This window comes from Periophthalmus magnuspinnatus, chromosome 18 (genome assembly GCF_009829125.3).
Source record: "Periophthalmus magnuspinnatus isolate fPerMag1 chromosome 18, fPerMag1.2.pri, whole genome shotgun sequence".
Taxonomy (NCBI): Eukaryota; Metazoa; Chordata; class Actinopteri; order Gobiiformes; family Gobiidae; genus Periophthalmus; species Periophthalmus magnuspinnatus.
The window spans coordinates 24,471,843-24,488,889 of NC_047143.1; the positions used below are offsets into that span (position 1 = coordinate 24,471,843).

At 41.7% G+C, this 17,047-nt stretch overlaps 1 protein-coding gene across 1 annotated transcript in view; it reads right to left on the reverse strand.

Annotated features, from left to right (window-relative positions):
* LOC117386095 (collagen alpha-1(XXV) chain) overlaps window positions 1–11,286 on the reverse strand; it is a 271,389-nt gene extending 260,103 nt beyond the window's left edge. The window contains exons 1-2 of the mRNA XM_055229087.1: window positions 10,805–11,286; window positions 10,562–10,631 (exon numbers count right to left, since the gene is read on the reverse strand). Coding sequence (XP_055085062.1) covers window positions 10,562–10,631; window positions 10,805–11,071 — 337 coding nt within the window. The 5' untranslated portion in view covers window positions 11,072–11,286. The remainder of the gene's footprint in view (window positions 1–10,561; window positions 10,632–10,804) is intronic.
* Between the last annotated feature and the right edge of the window lie 5,761 nt (window positions 11,287–17,047).

Genomic DNA, 17,047 nt, shown 5'->3' on the forward strand with positions numbered 1-17,047 from the left:
TTAAAAACTACCACTTCATGACATCACAAGGTGGAACAGAGAGTTTTGGGCTATGGAGACGTAGACAAACGTGTGTGTTTTTGAGCATTATAACACGACTTCAAGCTCACAAGAGTCAATTTTGTCTAATATAGGACTTTTATGATAGATAGACCATCACCTTCTAGTCTCCGTGGAGATGTTACTGCTCTGACTTGAATGTTCTGGAGTGTGGCTTTAAACTTATCTGTCTTCATGGAGAGACAAGCAGATGACAGCACCAGGTCAACTGACAGGCCAGATCTGTGGAAAATCATGTCTTCTCACTAAACAAAAAGTAAAATGTAGCTGTTAACTTGAACTTGAACTACTGCTTCATGACATCACAAGGTGGAACAGAGCATTTTGAGCTTTGGAGATGTAGAAATCGTTACTCAAACATGTGTAAATGAAACAAAACACAACTCCAGGTCTGTTTTTGATGAGGTAACAGCCTTAGAAGAGTCAATTTTGCGTAATATATGCCCTTTAAAACAGTCCCCGGCTCTCTAGTCCAGACACAGTTGTATTCGTCACATTTCGTTTCACTTTGGAGGACGTCTGCGGCTTTGAACTTTTCAGGTGGGCCTTTTTATGCAACGCTTTACCTGCATCCACTACGTCTGCACAAAAGCGGGATCTCATCTTCTGCGAACCCACTCAAATCAAAACTAACTTCATTTCCAGAGCTAGAAAACATCCTTCACGCTGCGATCCGGGCATTTTTAAGTTTTCCCAGGCTCCGACTTCACAAACTTCCCTGGCGTACACCCGGGCTAATCTGACTGGGCTAACTAAAAGCAGCTGGTTCATGCGGCTACCTGGAAGTCTGCGCAGTTTTACCTAGCACCTAGTAATTACACAGCTATTAGGGGGGACCTCGCAGCTCCGAAACTCACGGGGCAGCTAATTCAAACCCTGTCAGTGATTAATTGCAATGTGCCCAGCGACTTGGAGATATCTGAGGAGATTGGCACAAACGCAAGTCTATCGGACCGTTGGGATTTCTACGGTTTGTGAGGCGGAAAGGGGGAGCGTAACCCGATTTGGCCACGAGGAGTTGAGAAGGAGCGATTATGGAGGTAGAATGTTAGTGCTGCAGCTGTGAAGTGGATTAAAAGTGGCGTAAAGATAGGACTTATACTCACTGGGTACGTGCTGTATGGACGATAATGGGCGCTGGGTTGAGGAGGGTTAATTCCGCAGATTTTACATTGGTCGGGTTTGATTTTTGGTAAGTATTCACATTTTTATACGGCGTTGGAAGCAGTTTACATCAAGGAAACGCTCACTCATTCGCACAAATTCATGCTAAAGTGGAGCAAACACTGGGGCGAAGTGGGTTAAGCGTCTAGCCCAACGACGCGACAACAGCGTTCATCTGTAGGAGCTGGAATTGCACCGCTAACGTGTGGGATCAATGGACAAACGCTCTACCAACTGAGCCACCGTTGCCTCATTCTTCAGTTTAGATCGATATTCAAGTTGCACAAAGTTAAACCAAATTCGTGTAAATGCACAAAGTTCAATTGAAAGAATGAGTTGTGTTTTGTTTCATTCGCACATATTTATCATCTCCAAAGCTCAAAATGCTCCGTTCCACCTTGTGAGGTCATGAAGTGGTTGTTTTCAACTGGTTTAACAGCTCCCTTTGCCTTTATTTCAGTAGAGATTGACAATTCTGGGGATGAAATTATCCAAATGATTCAAGAAATGAAGGTGTGTGGAGTTTAAAAACACAGTGGAGCACTTCCTGTATCGCCACATGATGACATCACAAGGTGGAACAGAGCGTTTTCAGTTTGAGAGAAGACGGGTTTGTGCGTTAAACGTGTGTGAATGAAACAAAAAACAACTCCATGTCTGTTTGTGACAATTAAACGACATTATAACAGACCAGAAAATAGTGTAATATGAGCCCATCAAAACAGACTCAAAATAAGTGCATATTTTGCGGATTTTAATTAGAAAAGTAAGAATCTTGAAACGTAAGAACCTGCTCTCTTCTCGCCCTTGTCATTGTGCACTGGTGTTAAAACGCTGGGGCTAAAACCAAGACTCGTTACAGACCTGAATCCTGCAGTTTTCTTCAAAAGCGTCGCCAGAATGTTGAGCTGCTGGGCTTTTTTTGAACTGTTTACTTCAATAAACGCTGCCGAGTGAGAAAAAGGGAAGCAGGGCCAGGTGAGAGGAGGGAGAGAAGGAGGTGGAGGAGGTGGAGGAGGTGGAGGAGGTGGAGGAGGTGGGGTTGTATGGGTGAGTAAACAGGGCGAGAGCTGCGCACCAGTGTTTGCTGACTGCACATTTTATTATGGTCCCATTAAACAACAGGCCCTCTGTGGAATGCTGATCCCAGGGGAGGCAAAGGTTCGCAAATATGAGAGCGTAAACTGCGCGCCAAAGCTAAAACAATCGTTTGACTCGACGCACGGCAGCACGCCAAGTGAATGACGTTTTTGTACAAACTGGGGCTGGTCTGTTTTGTAAAAGAAAAGAGGAAAAAAAAGGAATATTATTGAGTTGTGTGCAGGTAGTTCACGTTTTAGCTGGGCTGTTTCAAATCAAATCATTTTAGTTGGGCCGTTTCATTTATCTATACAAAGTAGTGCTGGGACTTTCGGCTCTTTTATGGGATCCGAATCTTTTGGATCTGTTCATTTAAAGCAGGGGTGTTAAACAGATTTTTACTGAGGACCACATCAGCAAAATGTCTCCCCTAAAATGATGTAAAATAAGATGTAAGATGTAAAATAAATCTAACTACTTTTATAACTTGTTAATTAACTTTCTGTATTTATTACTTATTCAAGTTACAAATATTACATATGTATTTGCCTAGATGTAAAAATATGGCTGTGTAACTACATATCTCCTGATAAAGTGACATTTTAAGCCCATCATATGTTTAATTTACCCTGTCGAGGCCGCATAAAATGACGTGGAGGGCCATATTTAGCCCACGGGCCTTGAGTTTGACACATGTGATTTAGAGCCGTTCAAAAGATTGGCTAATTTACTGTTTATTTATACAACAGAAGACAATGTGAGAACTCATTTTAATAAAAAAAACAATGACAGAAAGACAAAACCAAGGCGTAAATGTGTTCAAAATGGTTCAATTTGCGTGTGGGAGTGAGTTTACCCTTAAATCGAACTATTAATAAGTTGCGAAATACGTTTTTTACGCACAAATCTGTCACTTGTGTCAGCTGCTCTGCTTCTGTGTTGATTCTTGAGTCAGTTCAGCGTCAATCGGGATAAAAAAGCGCCGAAATTAGAAAGAAAAATGTGATCAGGAGCCGGCTCGTTCGCAATCACATCACTTTCGCTAATATAAAGTGTTACAGGAACATTGGCACAGCGAGTCGCCCTCTGTCTCCAACGTTAAATTCAATCTGCTCGTGCCGTTTCGATTTACTCAAGTATCTCCCTCACACACTGAAGCGCGGGCCTTTAACACACAGTCGCTGCAGCTCTAGAAGTTCTGACCTCACTGTTTACGCTCGAGCGCAGGAGCTGAGGTCATGCATAAAATTGTATATACATGTGCAGTTGGTATGATTTTGTAATAAAAATCTCTCTGACTCTACATGTTATGAGTAAAAGACAGGTTATATATGTGCTGCATGTCAATCTAATACAAATAAAATACACTGATATAGAAGTGAGCGGTGACCTGTCCACGCACTTTACGGGCCCGTCCCTGGATAAAAGAGGGCACATTTGGGACCACGGGCCAGCTTTTGAAATACAACAGAGGATAACAACCAAACAGATGCACTTCAGATAATACTGTGTACTTTTAAACTGTTTTATTTACATTTTTTATTAAGAAGGGCCGGGTCTGGTTAGTACTTGGATGAGAGAGAAAACCAGGTGTCACAGAGCGATCCAAAGACTCAACAACTGTGTGTCTGTGTTTATGTAAGATACTTCACCTACATCGTCTAGTGTGAGAGTGTTGTGTGTGTGTGAGTGTATGTGTGTGTGGGGGTGTGTGGTGGTGGATGGAGGGGCCGATGGTGCAGTTTGGCAGCCTTGTTTCCCAGGGCAGCTGTGGCTACAATAATATAACACGACTTTGAGCATCTGGACAAACCCTGTATTATTATTATTAGTAGTAGTAGTAGCAGTAGCCATAGTAGCAGCAGAAGTAACAGTAGTAGTCGTAGTAGTAGTAAACTCTTGTCTTTGTTTTATTTTGGGCCTTAACAGAAATGCGATGGGAGGAAATAAGGAGTAGTAGTAATAGTAGTGGTAATAGAAATAGCTGTAGTAGTAGTAGCAGTATTAGTGGTAATAGCAGTAGCTGTAGAAGTAGTAGTAGGAGCAGTAGTAGTAGCAGTAGTAGTAGTAGTAGCAGTAGTAGTAGTAGTAGTAGTAGTAGTAGCAGTAGCAGGAGTAGAAGTAGTAGTAGTAGTAGTAGTAGTAGTAGTAGTAGTAGTAGTAGCAGCAGTAGTAGCAGGAATAGCAGCTGTAGTAGCAGCAGCAGTAGTAGTAGTAGTAGCAGTAGCAGCAGTAGTAGTAGCAGTAATAGCAGCAGTAGCAGTAGCAGGAGTAGTAGCAGCAGTAGTAGTAGTAGTAGTGGTAATAGTAATAGTAATAGTAGCAGTAGTAGCATTGGTAAGAGTAGTAGCAGTAGCAGTCGAAGTGGAAGCGGCAGTGGTAGTAGTAGTAGTAGTAGTAGTAGTAGTAGTTAATATAATATTCCGGTCTCTTAATGCAGCTCTTCAAACATGAACCTTTCACTCGCTGACGCCTCCTGTTGGTCACTCTCTGAGTGGCAGGTGGAGACTTAACCAGCACAAACACAATTACACTGAAACGTGAACCTCCAGACGCAGCAGAAAGCTTCAGTTACCCATTTAAAACAAGACGCAGATTCTGAGGGTAAATATTCTAATTAGTAATTTGTCATGTAAACCTCCTCGAAGCCCAAAGATAGAACTGAGCACTCTTTATTTTAACCGCAGCTGAAATCCAAAGTAGCTGGCCGTTTTACTTGGAACCGCTTCTTCTTCCAACTCCACGAGAGCTGCCGTTTTGGAGTTTCTTTGACCAGTTCCATCCCGTTAGCCATCCAAACTTGGCGCACGATAAAATTGCTCAAATACTAAGAATCGTCTATTTTTACAGCCTCAAACTGGGATGACAGAACAGTTTTCGTCCTCCACCATAATTCCAGATAATATGTGCTATGGGCTGCTCCGGTCAGTGGTCAGATAGTTCTGGTTGAAGGCTCTATTTTGCATACAATACTTGCGTGCAACATGTGTCTTTCATACACTGTCCATTGGCGAGTTAAAAGAAACAATGAACATAAATTTCTTTAATCAAATTTGCAAAGTCTTTGAGATTACGCACAAAGCCATCTTGGTTTTATCCTCGCTCTGCTTCATTTGAACTAAACTCTTGTCTTTGTTTTATTTTGGGCCTTAACAAAAAATGCGGTGGGAGGAAATAAATAGCAGGCGTATGATTGGGAGCGAGATCAGAGCGCGGCGTGATCGGGAACGTCCAATTATGGTTAATACTTCCAGTACTTTAGTTCATTACCGAAGGAATTCCCACTCAGCAGATGATTCACTATCGACAAACCACTTGTGAAAACGTTCAAACATGGCTCATTTACAACTCTACTTAAACTAAGTGTGGTCATCATCACAAATCATGGAATAATAACTTGTTTATTTTTTTTATTACTTTCCCTCTCAAAAGTACGGCTCGAAAGTTATGAAGAAAAACACATTTCAAATTATGTGGAGTGTATCTGCACGGCATCAAAAACGTCCAGTTCTTTAAATACAATAAGTACTGCGATACTACGTGTATATGAGCCTGTAGTTTAGCACGCTCATGTGAAAAACTGCAGCTATTTGATCGTTCAGATGTTTCGAAAAATATTGTCTAGTACATGTGTGTCAAACTCAAGGCCCGCGGGCGAAATGTGGCCCACTATGTCATTTTATGTGGCCCCGTCAAGGTAGATTAAAGGTTATGACTGCCTTAAAATGTCAGTTTATCAGGAGATGTGCAGTTATACAGCCATATTTTTTTACATTTATGGACATATGCAATATCTGTAACCCGAATAAGTAATAAATACAGAAAGAGTTAATGAACAAGTTAAAAAAGTCGTTTATTTTACATTACATCTGGCCTTTTGAGGGGAGCCATTTTGCTGAAGTGGCCCTCGGTGAAAATGGGTTTGGTACACCTGGTCTAGTATATCATCATTACGTTATTTAAATGTGTAATATGTAGTTTTTCTGTTAACTCTTTTTTTATTTCTGAGCAGTAAACGCTAAACCGTAATGAAACATGTCGTATTTTCCAGAGTATAAGTCAAAAAATGTATAATAATGAAGAAAAAACGTGGTTGTCAGTGTGACAAGAAGTAAAGAAAAAGTAAAAGTATATACTCAGATGCGACTTATATGTGGAATATAAGTCGCACCCTTGACCAAACTATGAAAAGGGAAAAAAAGTATGATTTATAGTCCAGAAAATACAGTACTACGGTAGATATATACCTTAAATCAGACCTGTTGTGTTTGTGTGTCGCTCTGTATTTATAAATCTATGACACCGGTGGATCGTTATGTTATAATTTGCACATTTTAAATCACAATATTCATCGAAAACGACTTAATAAAAGAAACAATGGGAGCTGACGTTGCCGTAAATGTCATGAAAACAAAGATGGATAGCTGCAGATCACGCTAACACAGTAGTAGTACCCAAACGACTACGAAATGCAGCCACCGATTAAGAAAATAATATCGGAGAGTACATTTTAGATAATCGAACGTGTCTCACATCAGTCTAGTTTATTTGTAATGTTCTGTCTCACTGTAAAAACCTTCACATAATGAGTTTTTATGATTATTACATTGGTTTTGACTGTAGGAAACATCATGTACTGGACATTTTATTGTATTTTACTACTAATGTTAATAATGAACTGTTAGTTTTATAATGTAATTGTAATGAAATGTGTATTTTTAATGTGTGTTCACCTGCCCAGGGTCTGCACATGGAAAGCACCGGAGCTAAATCTGGTACAAATCATCTTTTTTTTTTGTAAGATTAATGAATTTGTACATGGTCTCTGATAAATAAAGAATAAATAAAGAGGTAGCGGTGAAAATAGGGGTTAATCTGCAATATGGTGTCTTGAAAATAAGGGATTTAAGACGGCTCAAACATGCACGAATCACTCGAAATACAACTTCAGAGGGTAAACGAGAAGGAAACAACTATAACGTGGGTAAAAGCTTTGAAAAGTCTGATTTAAATATCATACTGTGGCTCAATCAGGGCAAAGCAATAACATTTCCAAGGAGACAATCAGGCAACGTTCAACCAAAAACCTACACAGAGATTAACAAACATCTGGGAAGCACAACAGTTCAAAGTTGAGCATTTTTTATAACTCTTTTTAAAGTTCAAAGGTCGCAGAGTCCAATAAAACCGGAGCCATGTCTTTCCCTTCGTCTTCGCTCTGTTCCCAGCCTCAGATGCTAACCAGCACCTGGACGCAGCTTCGGAACGTCCACCACAAACGCGTCTCTGCTCTTTGTCACTCCGGGAGAGGTCAGCGACATGGTGTTCACACTTACTGTATCCCATTTCCATATGGGCCAGCGCAGATCCATTTTCAGCCCACTTGAAGAAGTTGTGAAAACATGTCAGTTTCCTGCTGCAGGTAGAACTCAAGCGGACGGGGTTCACATATGGCTCACTTGGACCGGCTCACGTCCGCTCTGGGCCTTTTGTTATGCATTATGCTGCGCTAATATTAATTATCAGGTCCGACGTGCCGGAATTGGAGGAGATGGATGTCAAGTTTTACGCCAAATACAAACGCAAAACTACCAAGGCAGTGCCAGCAATATGAGGTACTGTCTCTCATGTGTTATTGGACTGTTATTTCTATTCGGTTATGGTTGAATACGCTGTCAACCAAATTTAAGTACGTTTCCTTCACTGGACGTCCTCAATTCTCACCCAACATAAACGAGAGCTTCCATCTACATGTTTCCCATCCCTCCTTTCCTCCTTTTGCTCGGACAATATGTATATTTCGTGCCGCAACCATCATCGTCAAAATAATTGCAACTAAGATGACGTTTTTACCGTTTCGACGTGTTAAATGTACTCAAATATACTTGTACTGTTGTCCCTCTCGCTATAACGCGGTTCACCTTTCGCGTTATCGCTATTTCGCGCATATTTTTAGTGTAATTTTGATGAAGCGTTGTACGTTTGCAGTTTGTTTTCTCCCCGACAAAACCCACAATGTCGATGAAACGTTCTGCACCGACAAAGACGCCGACGAAGGTTTGAACTTTGTGTTTAAACGAGAGAGAAATGTGAGAAAATGTTAACGCCTGTGTGAGAAAAGTGTATAAAGTGTGTGGTGAGGGGTTTTACGGCCTTAAAACAGCGGATTTCAGCTTTTGCATGTTATTTTTAGAACGTACCCCGCGATAAATGGGGGACCACTATACTGAAAAATGTTAAAATGAAGTTCGTTTCTCTGTTTATACCATGTTATTGCCAGGATTTTGGCTTTTTTTGTGTTTTCTGTTCTGTTTTCCCCTCTCCCTTCAGCGCCTTTGACTGGATTTGGGCGGCGACTCTGGCCCCACCCACTACAGACCTGCAGCCTCCACCTCTGCAAGTCCAAAGGATTGTTACAGAAGCTGCCAAATCGTCACGCCAACCTCCAGTTTTCTCATCGGTGTATCCTCCGTGATCTCGTTTCTTGGACCCACCGTGCACCTCAGCCTCCGACCCAGCTTTCTACTACCAGCTCCTCCAACCAGAGTTCACATCCTTCTGTTTGCGATAAACTCTGTTAAACCTGTACCTCGAGTCTGTATCTTTGACCCACCATTCTGTACGAAAGATATAAGTGAGAACGACACTGATCCGAGAGAACGTCACGAATAAATAGCTTTTTTCTGCACATTCTGGTGGCGTAACGGCGATTAAGGGCGACGGTAGCTCAGTTGCGAGAGCGTTTGCAGTTCAAATCCTGTTCTCGACGTAAACATCATTGGTTGAGCGATCGCACCCACTGACTCGCAGGTTGGCAGTGCGATTCCAGCTCTCACAAACGAATGGCGTCGCTGTGTCTTTGGGAAAAACATTATCTAAGAAATGTCCCATCTCTTTTGTACCAGAACGTCAAAGCTCATCACTCTGTTCTGGAGGTGAAGTCTCCATTTGCCACGATAGAACAGTGAAATTCCGCAGTCTGAACTCTGACATAGTTTGAAAGTTTCAGAAGGCAATTTGTGGAGTGGTTGTCAAAAGAAAAACACATTTATACTTAACACTTATATACACGTTGGTAAAAGGTTTGGCTGGACAGTAATTGTCTCAAAATGAACAAAATCAATGTTTTCTAAAATTCAGACCATGGCTTATCCTGCTAGGCCATTGCATCGACTAGAGCAATGCAGAATATGTCAAAAAAAATCAACCGATTGTTTAGAATCCAGCGCAACCAATGGCTGATACACTCTGCCGATACTTTTGGCTCGATATATAACACTGATTTTGATTATTTTCCTGAAATCACGTCATTAAAATTGACTATAAACTCCCCCCCGAGCCTTTTTTTTACTAAAAACCTATGACAGAGCTGTGTAGTCATGTTTTGTGCAGCTTTCTCTTTTATTAAAGTGTTAATATAAAGCTTTACGTGTATTTTTAGGCAGTAGATTGAATTGACCAAAACAAAATATCAGTTTGTGCTGGAGATTTAAGGCGGATACGACGCGAAAAAGTTAAAAAATTGGCTTGATAATTAGGTGTATTCGGTGCTAATCACTCTTCATATCATTTAATTCTAGCTAGACTCGATATCTTGGTGTTTTATTGGTGTTTTATTGGATGTATTGATGTATTTTTATATTTATTTTTCGTAGACTTTTTTATGTGAAGCTCTTTGCGCAGCTGATATTGTATTAAAATGTTCTGTGTAAATCAGATCGATGTCTCTCAGCTGTCCTGGGAACGCCTTGGGGGTCCCACTAGAGGAGCTGGAGGACGCGTCTGGGGTGAGGGAAGTCTGGGAGTCCCTGGTAAGACTGCTGCCCCCGCGACCCGGCCTCGGATAAGCGTAAAAAAACGGATAGATGGAGAAAAAGACTGAATATCTAGGTCCAAACTGTGTCGTCACGTACCACTGCTAACTCCCGGTGACACGTAACTGTATTTCTAGTTAACTCATAATCCCACAGCTGCAGAAATACTGTCCACATCAAGAAATAATAACTTTGGAGATTCCACAGTGGCCCCTGAGTTCACTCCAAACCAGAACAATGCAGTAAACAGGACTAAATGTCTCCATCTACTGGCCAAACAGGGGAATTTCAGGTGAGTTGCTTTAGGTGCCAAACTGCCCGCCTCTTTCATAGTGATGATCTGTGCAAATGCAATGAAACACAACCCCAGAGACTCCCATTCATTTTGACCACAAAGCCAAGGCATGACCCGTGATCAGAGTGACGCACGGGGACAGTCTTACCTGGTGGACAGTTGCATTCAGGTGAGGTCTGTCTGGCCGTGCGTATTTTCGCGTAGTTCTCATAGGAGCGCTGCAATTTCACACAAATAAAGGCGTTTTCATTCATTGGCTCGTGCTTTCCAATTAACAAACACATCAGAATAACATTTAAACCCGTTGATAAACCCCTAGCTTGGTTTAGTTTAGAGGTTTTGCAGTTATAAAGTTGGACAATTTTGCGCAAAAATTGAAATAAATGCTCACCTGGGATAAAAGCTCGTCCACTCTTTGCTGAATTAACGAGTTTAAATCCTCCACTGAATACCCAAACGTGTTCTCCCGCTTCCCGCTCTCCAAATCCAACACTCTGCTCCTGATATCCGCCGCGTTTAAGCTCAAAAAGACGCATAAGGCGACAGAAGCCACGGAGAACAGCGACGAGATGAGTCCCAACGCCGTGGAGTGACACTGTCGTCTCTTCTGGGCTTCTTTCTCCATGTTTGCCTCGCACTTTGCCTCCGGGGTGATCATTTAGTGTAGATAAAACTGCTGCACGCGCTGCCACTGGGAGCGAACCGCATTTGGCGCGTGTCACCAATCAGAGCGCGCCGTTACAGAAGCGACAGCAGCTCCACGGAAAAAAAAAAAACAACACAAGGAGCTACGGGAGACTGCGTGGCTCCTGTGAAACTTGTTGCACCTAACAGCCGACTACCACAGAGAAAACAGTGTGATATAGAAGTAGAGGGTAGAATAAACGCGTGCGTAAAAGGAGACAGGACTGGCTGCTACTGGGAGCTGTCTCTCTCTCCGCGCGCCCCCTAATAACACGCCTCCAACATGTGGACCCTGCGCTCAATTAGGAGCAATTGTCAAAAAAGCAGGGCAGGCAGCCTTGAGTCGAGCAAAGTAGTCATTATGAACCATTAACCACTTTCCTGCTCTGTCCTAAAGGCTGTAACTCTCCAAACGCGAGACTGAACTGTGAAATGTAACGTAACAGCAGCTTATGTGTGTTATAAAACTGTTACTGCTTCAAAAACACACCTGGAGTTGTGTTTTGTTTCACTCTCACATGCTTAAGTAACTCTATTATTAGTTTGGCGATATCTCCAAAGCTCAAAATGCTCCGTTCCACCTTGTGATGTCATGAAGTGCTAATTTTCGACTGGTTTAACAGCTCCTTTTGCCTTTATTTCAGTACAAATTGGCAATTCCAGGGATGAAATGATCCAAATGATTCAAGAAATGAAGGTGTGTGGAGTTTAAAAATACAGCGGAGCACTTCCTGTATCGCCACATGATGACATCACAAGGTGCAATAGAGTGTTTTCAGTTTGAGAGAAGAAGGGTTTGTGTGTTAAACATGTGTGAATGAAACAAACAAAAAAAAACACAACTCCAGATCTGTTTGTGACGATTAAACAACATTATAACATAGATCAGAAAATAGTGTAATATGTGCCCTTTAAAACAGATTCAAAATGTGTGTGTCTTTCGTGCATTTTAATTAGAAAAGTAAGAAAACCTGCTCTCTTGTTGCCCCTTTCATCGTGCGCTGGTGTTAAAACGCTGGAGCTAAAACCGAGACTCGTTACAGAGCTGAATCCTGCAGTTTTCTTCAAAAGCACTCGCCAGAACGCTCCACCTTGTGATGTCATGAAGTGGTAGTTTTCATGTTAACAGCTCCTTTTTGCCAATCTCTGCAGAACAAAAGGCAAATCCAGAGCTGAAATTACTCAAATGATTCTATAAATGAAGGTGTGTGGAGTTTAAAAACACAGCGGAGCACTTCCTGTATTACCACATGATGACATCACAAGGTGGAACAGAGTGTTTTCAGTCAGAGAAGAGCACGGTCTAAATATGCGGGTGTGTTTGTGATTTTGAACACGCCTGACCTACTCCATAAGTAAAAGAGACTTGTCTAGAAGGACTTTTTACTTTTACTCTCTACTTGAAGCTGTTGTAGATATTGACGGTGACGTGCTAAAATATACACGCAGCAAGAGAGACGCTGCGAGGGACAGGTGTTTGCTAACCTCATCACCCGTCACATTTTTCATGATCTGTTGGATTTAAATATTGGAGGAAAGTTTACACTAAAAACAGCTGATTTGAATTGGTCCTATAGACTGTATATATAAATGGACGTAGCTAACCTGCTCGCCGCCACGTTCCAAATACAAAAGTGAGCAGAGACGCACTGCTGGCTCCATCAACTCTGGCTCCAATTCACTTTCTATTGAAAACCTGTGTCCCCTCTCTCTGTAAATGCTGCTCAGACTCATCATTTTGGATTTAAATGTTTGTATTAACCCGCTCTACATGATCCCAGTGTTTTTACTTCGCTGTTTTGTCCACAAATGAAGACATGAACTTTAATAACAGACAAATCAGGCGCCTTCTTTCCCGCTAGCGTTAGCAACAGGTGATTGACAGTGTTGCTAAGCGCCCGCTCCTTGCTAAACCAATGGTAGCTTTGGCAGAAATGGGCGTTACCTTCAATAGCCTTGCTCTGGATTGGCTGTTTGGTTGCTACGATACTCGCTTGGCTCCAAATTCGACACTATAACTGCTCTTCGTTTTCCTGAATCCGAACACTACGAGCGACGCCACACTCGCTCAGTCCACTTCTTTACACCGTCCATGTTTGCCCCTTAACACAAAACACAAAATTGCGATATAACTAAAACATCTTCCCAGCGTTTTCCCCTTCACCGTGGATAAGTAGCCCACCGCATAATGAAACACAGAGGAGCAGCTGTAAAGAGCTTAAATCACATCCACCAAAGAAGAACACCAGCTGAAGATGTAAAACGCAACCGGAGCGGACTGTGACATGAATCCAAACGCGCTCCGATATCTGCCTTGTGTTTCGATGAGAATAATGAGACGACAATTGCGCTGATAATGTTGAGCTCATAGTTCTTATAATGAAAAAAACATGGCACAAAACGCTGGTGTGCTCTGAGTAAGACGTGCGTAACACAAGCTCTGCGCTGGAGAGGATGACAAACATGAAAAGAACATAAATACCATCTGCCACTGACAAAAGAACTTTCTTACACAATGAAGTAGCCTTAACGCCAGACACTGCACGCCAATTTTTACAGTTATTTGGTTGTTTTTTTTGTTATGGCCTCAAATTTAAAGGTCATATATTGCACAAAATAAAAAAAAAAGACTCTTGTGAGCGTTAAGAAGTGTTAAAAAAAAGCTAATTACTCAAATATGGACATGAAAATCACTTCTTAAATAGCATATATCCTCCAAACTTTACAATCTTGTGCTTAATCTGGTTGGACCTTATGAAAGTTTTTACTCCCAGTCCCAAAATGAGGCAAAATTAAAATGTTCACACCAGTTTTGAGTTTCAGTTTCCTCAAATAAGATATCCAAAAAATGTGTCAGTGTCAGACAGTCTGTGGTCAGTGTTTGTTTTTGCAGTGTATGGCTCAAAACATTTTATTTTATTTATGTATTTATTTTTAATTTTTTTATGTATGTTTTTTTATTTATGTATTTATTTATTTTTATTTATTTGATTTGAATTTATTTGATTTTTTTTTTATTTTGCAATTTTTACTAATAAAATCCTTTTTTTTAATATGAAAACATTACATAATTAAATCAAGTTATATTTTTTTCTTAGACCTACATATACATCTATAGTCACATAAGATAAACTACATTAAAGATTAGCCACATGTCTCAGCCCATGGTTCACTCTGTGGCTTCAGGACCAAAGTAAAGTTTTCCTCCTCTTTGCGACAAAAACACAGGCCTATAACACTGTAGGACTATGTGACACTGTAGGACTATGTGAAACAGGCCTATAACACTGTAGGACTATGTAAAACAGGCCTATGCTTCATATGGACCAATCAGGGACAATACACATGGACAATGCTCAAGTGTTTGGCTCCATCTAGTGGACAAACGGCAAACGACGCCTGGTCCAACATGAGCTCAGTTTGAGTCAGTGGGATTTGATCACGGCTCTAGACTTTATTACACTTTTATGGATTTGATCTCGTGTTTTCCAGCACGAGGGAATAATCAGGACGAGCAGCTGTGATGAGTGAAACTGACACGTGCTTCAGTCTGAAAACGTGGTGACGGATGGAGATGTTCTTTTAAATCACTTTAATGGCTCGCATCTTAAGAGCTTTTTTAAACACCCGTGTGAATAATGAGCCAGACAAGTCATAAAAATAATTAAGTTTAAAAATAATTTAATTAACAAAAATAAAATTGTCTCTGGTGGTTTGGCTCAGTGTTTGTGCGCGCGCCTTGACAACGGCCCGCGCGTCACCACACTGTTTATTTTTAGATTTTAGATTGTGTGTCTACTCCTGTGTGTGTTTGCTCTTGTTTTCCACACTTGACCCATGTTCCTGTGGTAAATTATTAAGTTGATTCCGCGAGTTTGAAGATCTAGTTTGGACAGAAGAAAGACGGATATGGGACAAAACATGAGGTAAGAGGCTTTTCTGTGTCCAAACTGTCTGTTTTTAACTCACTGTGCACCTTTGTGAAGCTGAAACTGCAGATTTTCAAATGTTTAAACTGAAAATGAAAACACAGATGCCAGTGGCGTGAGGACTTGCAGTAGAGGACGCAGGTTTTGTCCTTTCACTTTACGCACAGGACCGTTTATCTTTATGTTCAAATGTAACTGGAGCTTCATGTAACCTCAGAAAACGCGGTTACCATGGAGATCCGCCATGTCTGAAACGTGCCGTGTGTCCACAGAGATGCACATGTGTGACAACTGTGGACGTGTGTGACTGTGATGGGTCAGTCCTGGTTCATCCACTGAAGAAACTGTAAGAAGACCAGTGTGTGTGTGTGTGTGTGTGTGTGTGTGTGTATATGTGTGTGAGTGTCTGTGTGTGTATATGTAGGTGTGTGTGTGTGTATAGGCGCAAGAGTGTATATGTATGTGGGTGGGGGTGTGTGTGTAGGTGTGTGTGTATATATGTATATGTGTGTGTCTGTCTGTGTGTGTATATGTATGTGTGTATATGTAGGTGTGTGAGCGTGTATGTATATGTGTGTGAGTGTCTGTATATGTATGTGTGTGTATATGTAGGTGTATGTGTGTGTATATGTAGGTGTATGTGTGTGTATATGTGTGTGTCGGTGTGTGTGTGTCTGTGTATATGTATGTGTGTGTATGTGTGTATATATGTGCGTGTGTATATATGTGTGTGTGTATATATGTGTGTGTGTATATGTCTGTCTGTGTGTATATGTATATGTGTGTGTGTGTCTGTCTGTGTGTATGTGTGAGGCAAGACACTCTCACATGCCCCTGGAGAGTGTGTTTGTGTGTTTATGTATGTGTTTGTGTGTGTGTGAGTATAGGTGCGAGTGTGTGTGTGTGTGTGTGTGTGCAGAAGGTCAGTGGTGCAGATTTTCAGTCTTCTGTCAGTTCGCCTCAGGGCAGCCGTGGCAGATTCAGAGTTATACACAAAACTCTAAAGTAAAGCTGCATTACGCAAAATTGACTTGTTATAATGCTGTTTCCTCCTCAAAAACATACATGTTTGGTTTTATTCACACATATTTGAGAAACCATTTAGTATTTGTAACATCTCCAAAGCTCAAAACGCTCTGTTCCACCTTGTGATGTCATGAAGTGGCAGTTTTCAAGTTAACAGCGACTTTTTACCTTTAGTTCAGTACAGATTGTCAATTGTAGGCGTGAAATTATCCAAAAGATTCTAGTGAAGGTGTGCGGTTTAAAAACACAGTGGAGCACTTCCTGTATTACCACATGATGACATCACAAGGTGGAACAGCACGCTTTTCCGTTTGAGAGAAAAACTCAGCCTAAAAATGCAGGGTGTGTGCGTTAAAAGTATGACGACACAATCCCGGGCATATTCTCCCGGTGGATGTGCTTTACCTGAGTTGCAGATCGTGTAAGCGGACGCCGGCGGTTTGAATTGCATTGTGGGAAACCTGAGATAACCGCAAATCTTGTCAATGTGTTTCAGATCTTTTTCCGTGGCCCGAAAATGGATCAGTCAGCCCTCTAAACTGACCACGGCCACGAACGCCCTTCCCAAGATGTGCTGCTGTAACCACGGCGACCTCAAGACGACCACCTACCGACGTAAGTACGATCCAATATTATTACGTTTTATTTTTGCGTTTGTTTTTGTATTTTAATTCCGAGCGTGTTCTCTCTCGCAGACGACTTCACAGAATGGACACTTTACAGATCCGAGCCGTACAAACCCCGCAACCACCTCAAAGTGTTCCAGGGTATGACTTTAGACGACGCCAACAAAATCCCGCCGATCGAAAACCAAACGAGCTACAGGTGCTCGTTCGTGCCTCATGCGGTGCAGCCCAACACGAGGCAGGACAAGCCGAGGAACCGGTCCGGCGGCGTGCGACTGGGCGGACCGTCGAGCTGCGTCCACTGCGAGTCAGAGACATACCCCGGGTCGGTCCCACGCAAGAAGAACGCGACGCTACCGAGCTTCGAAA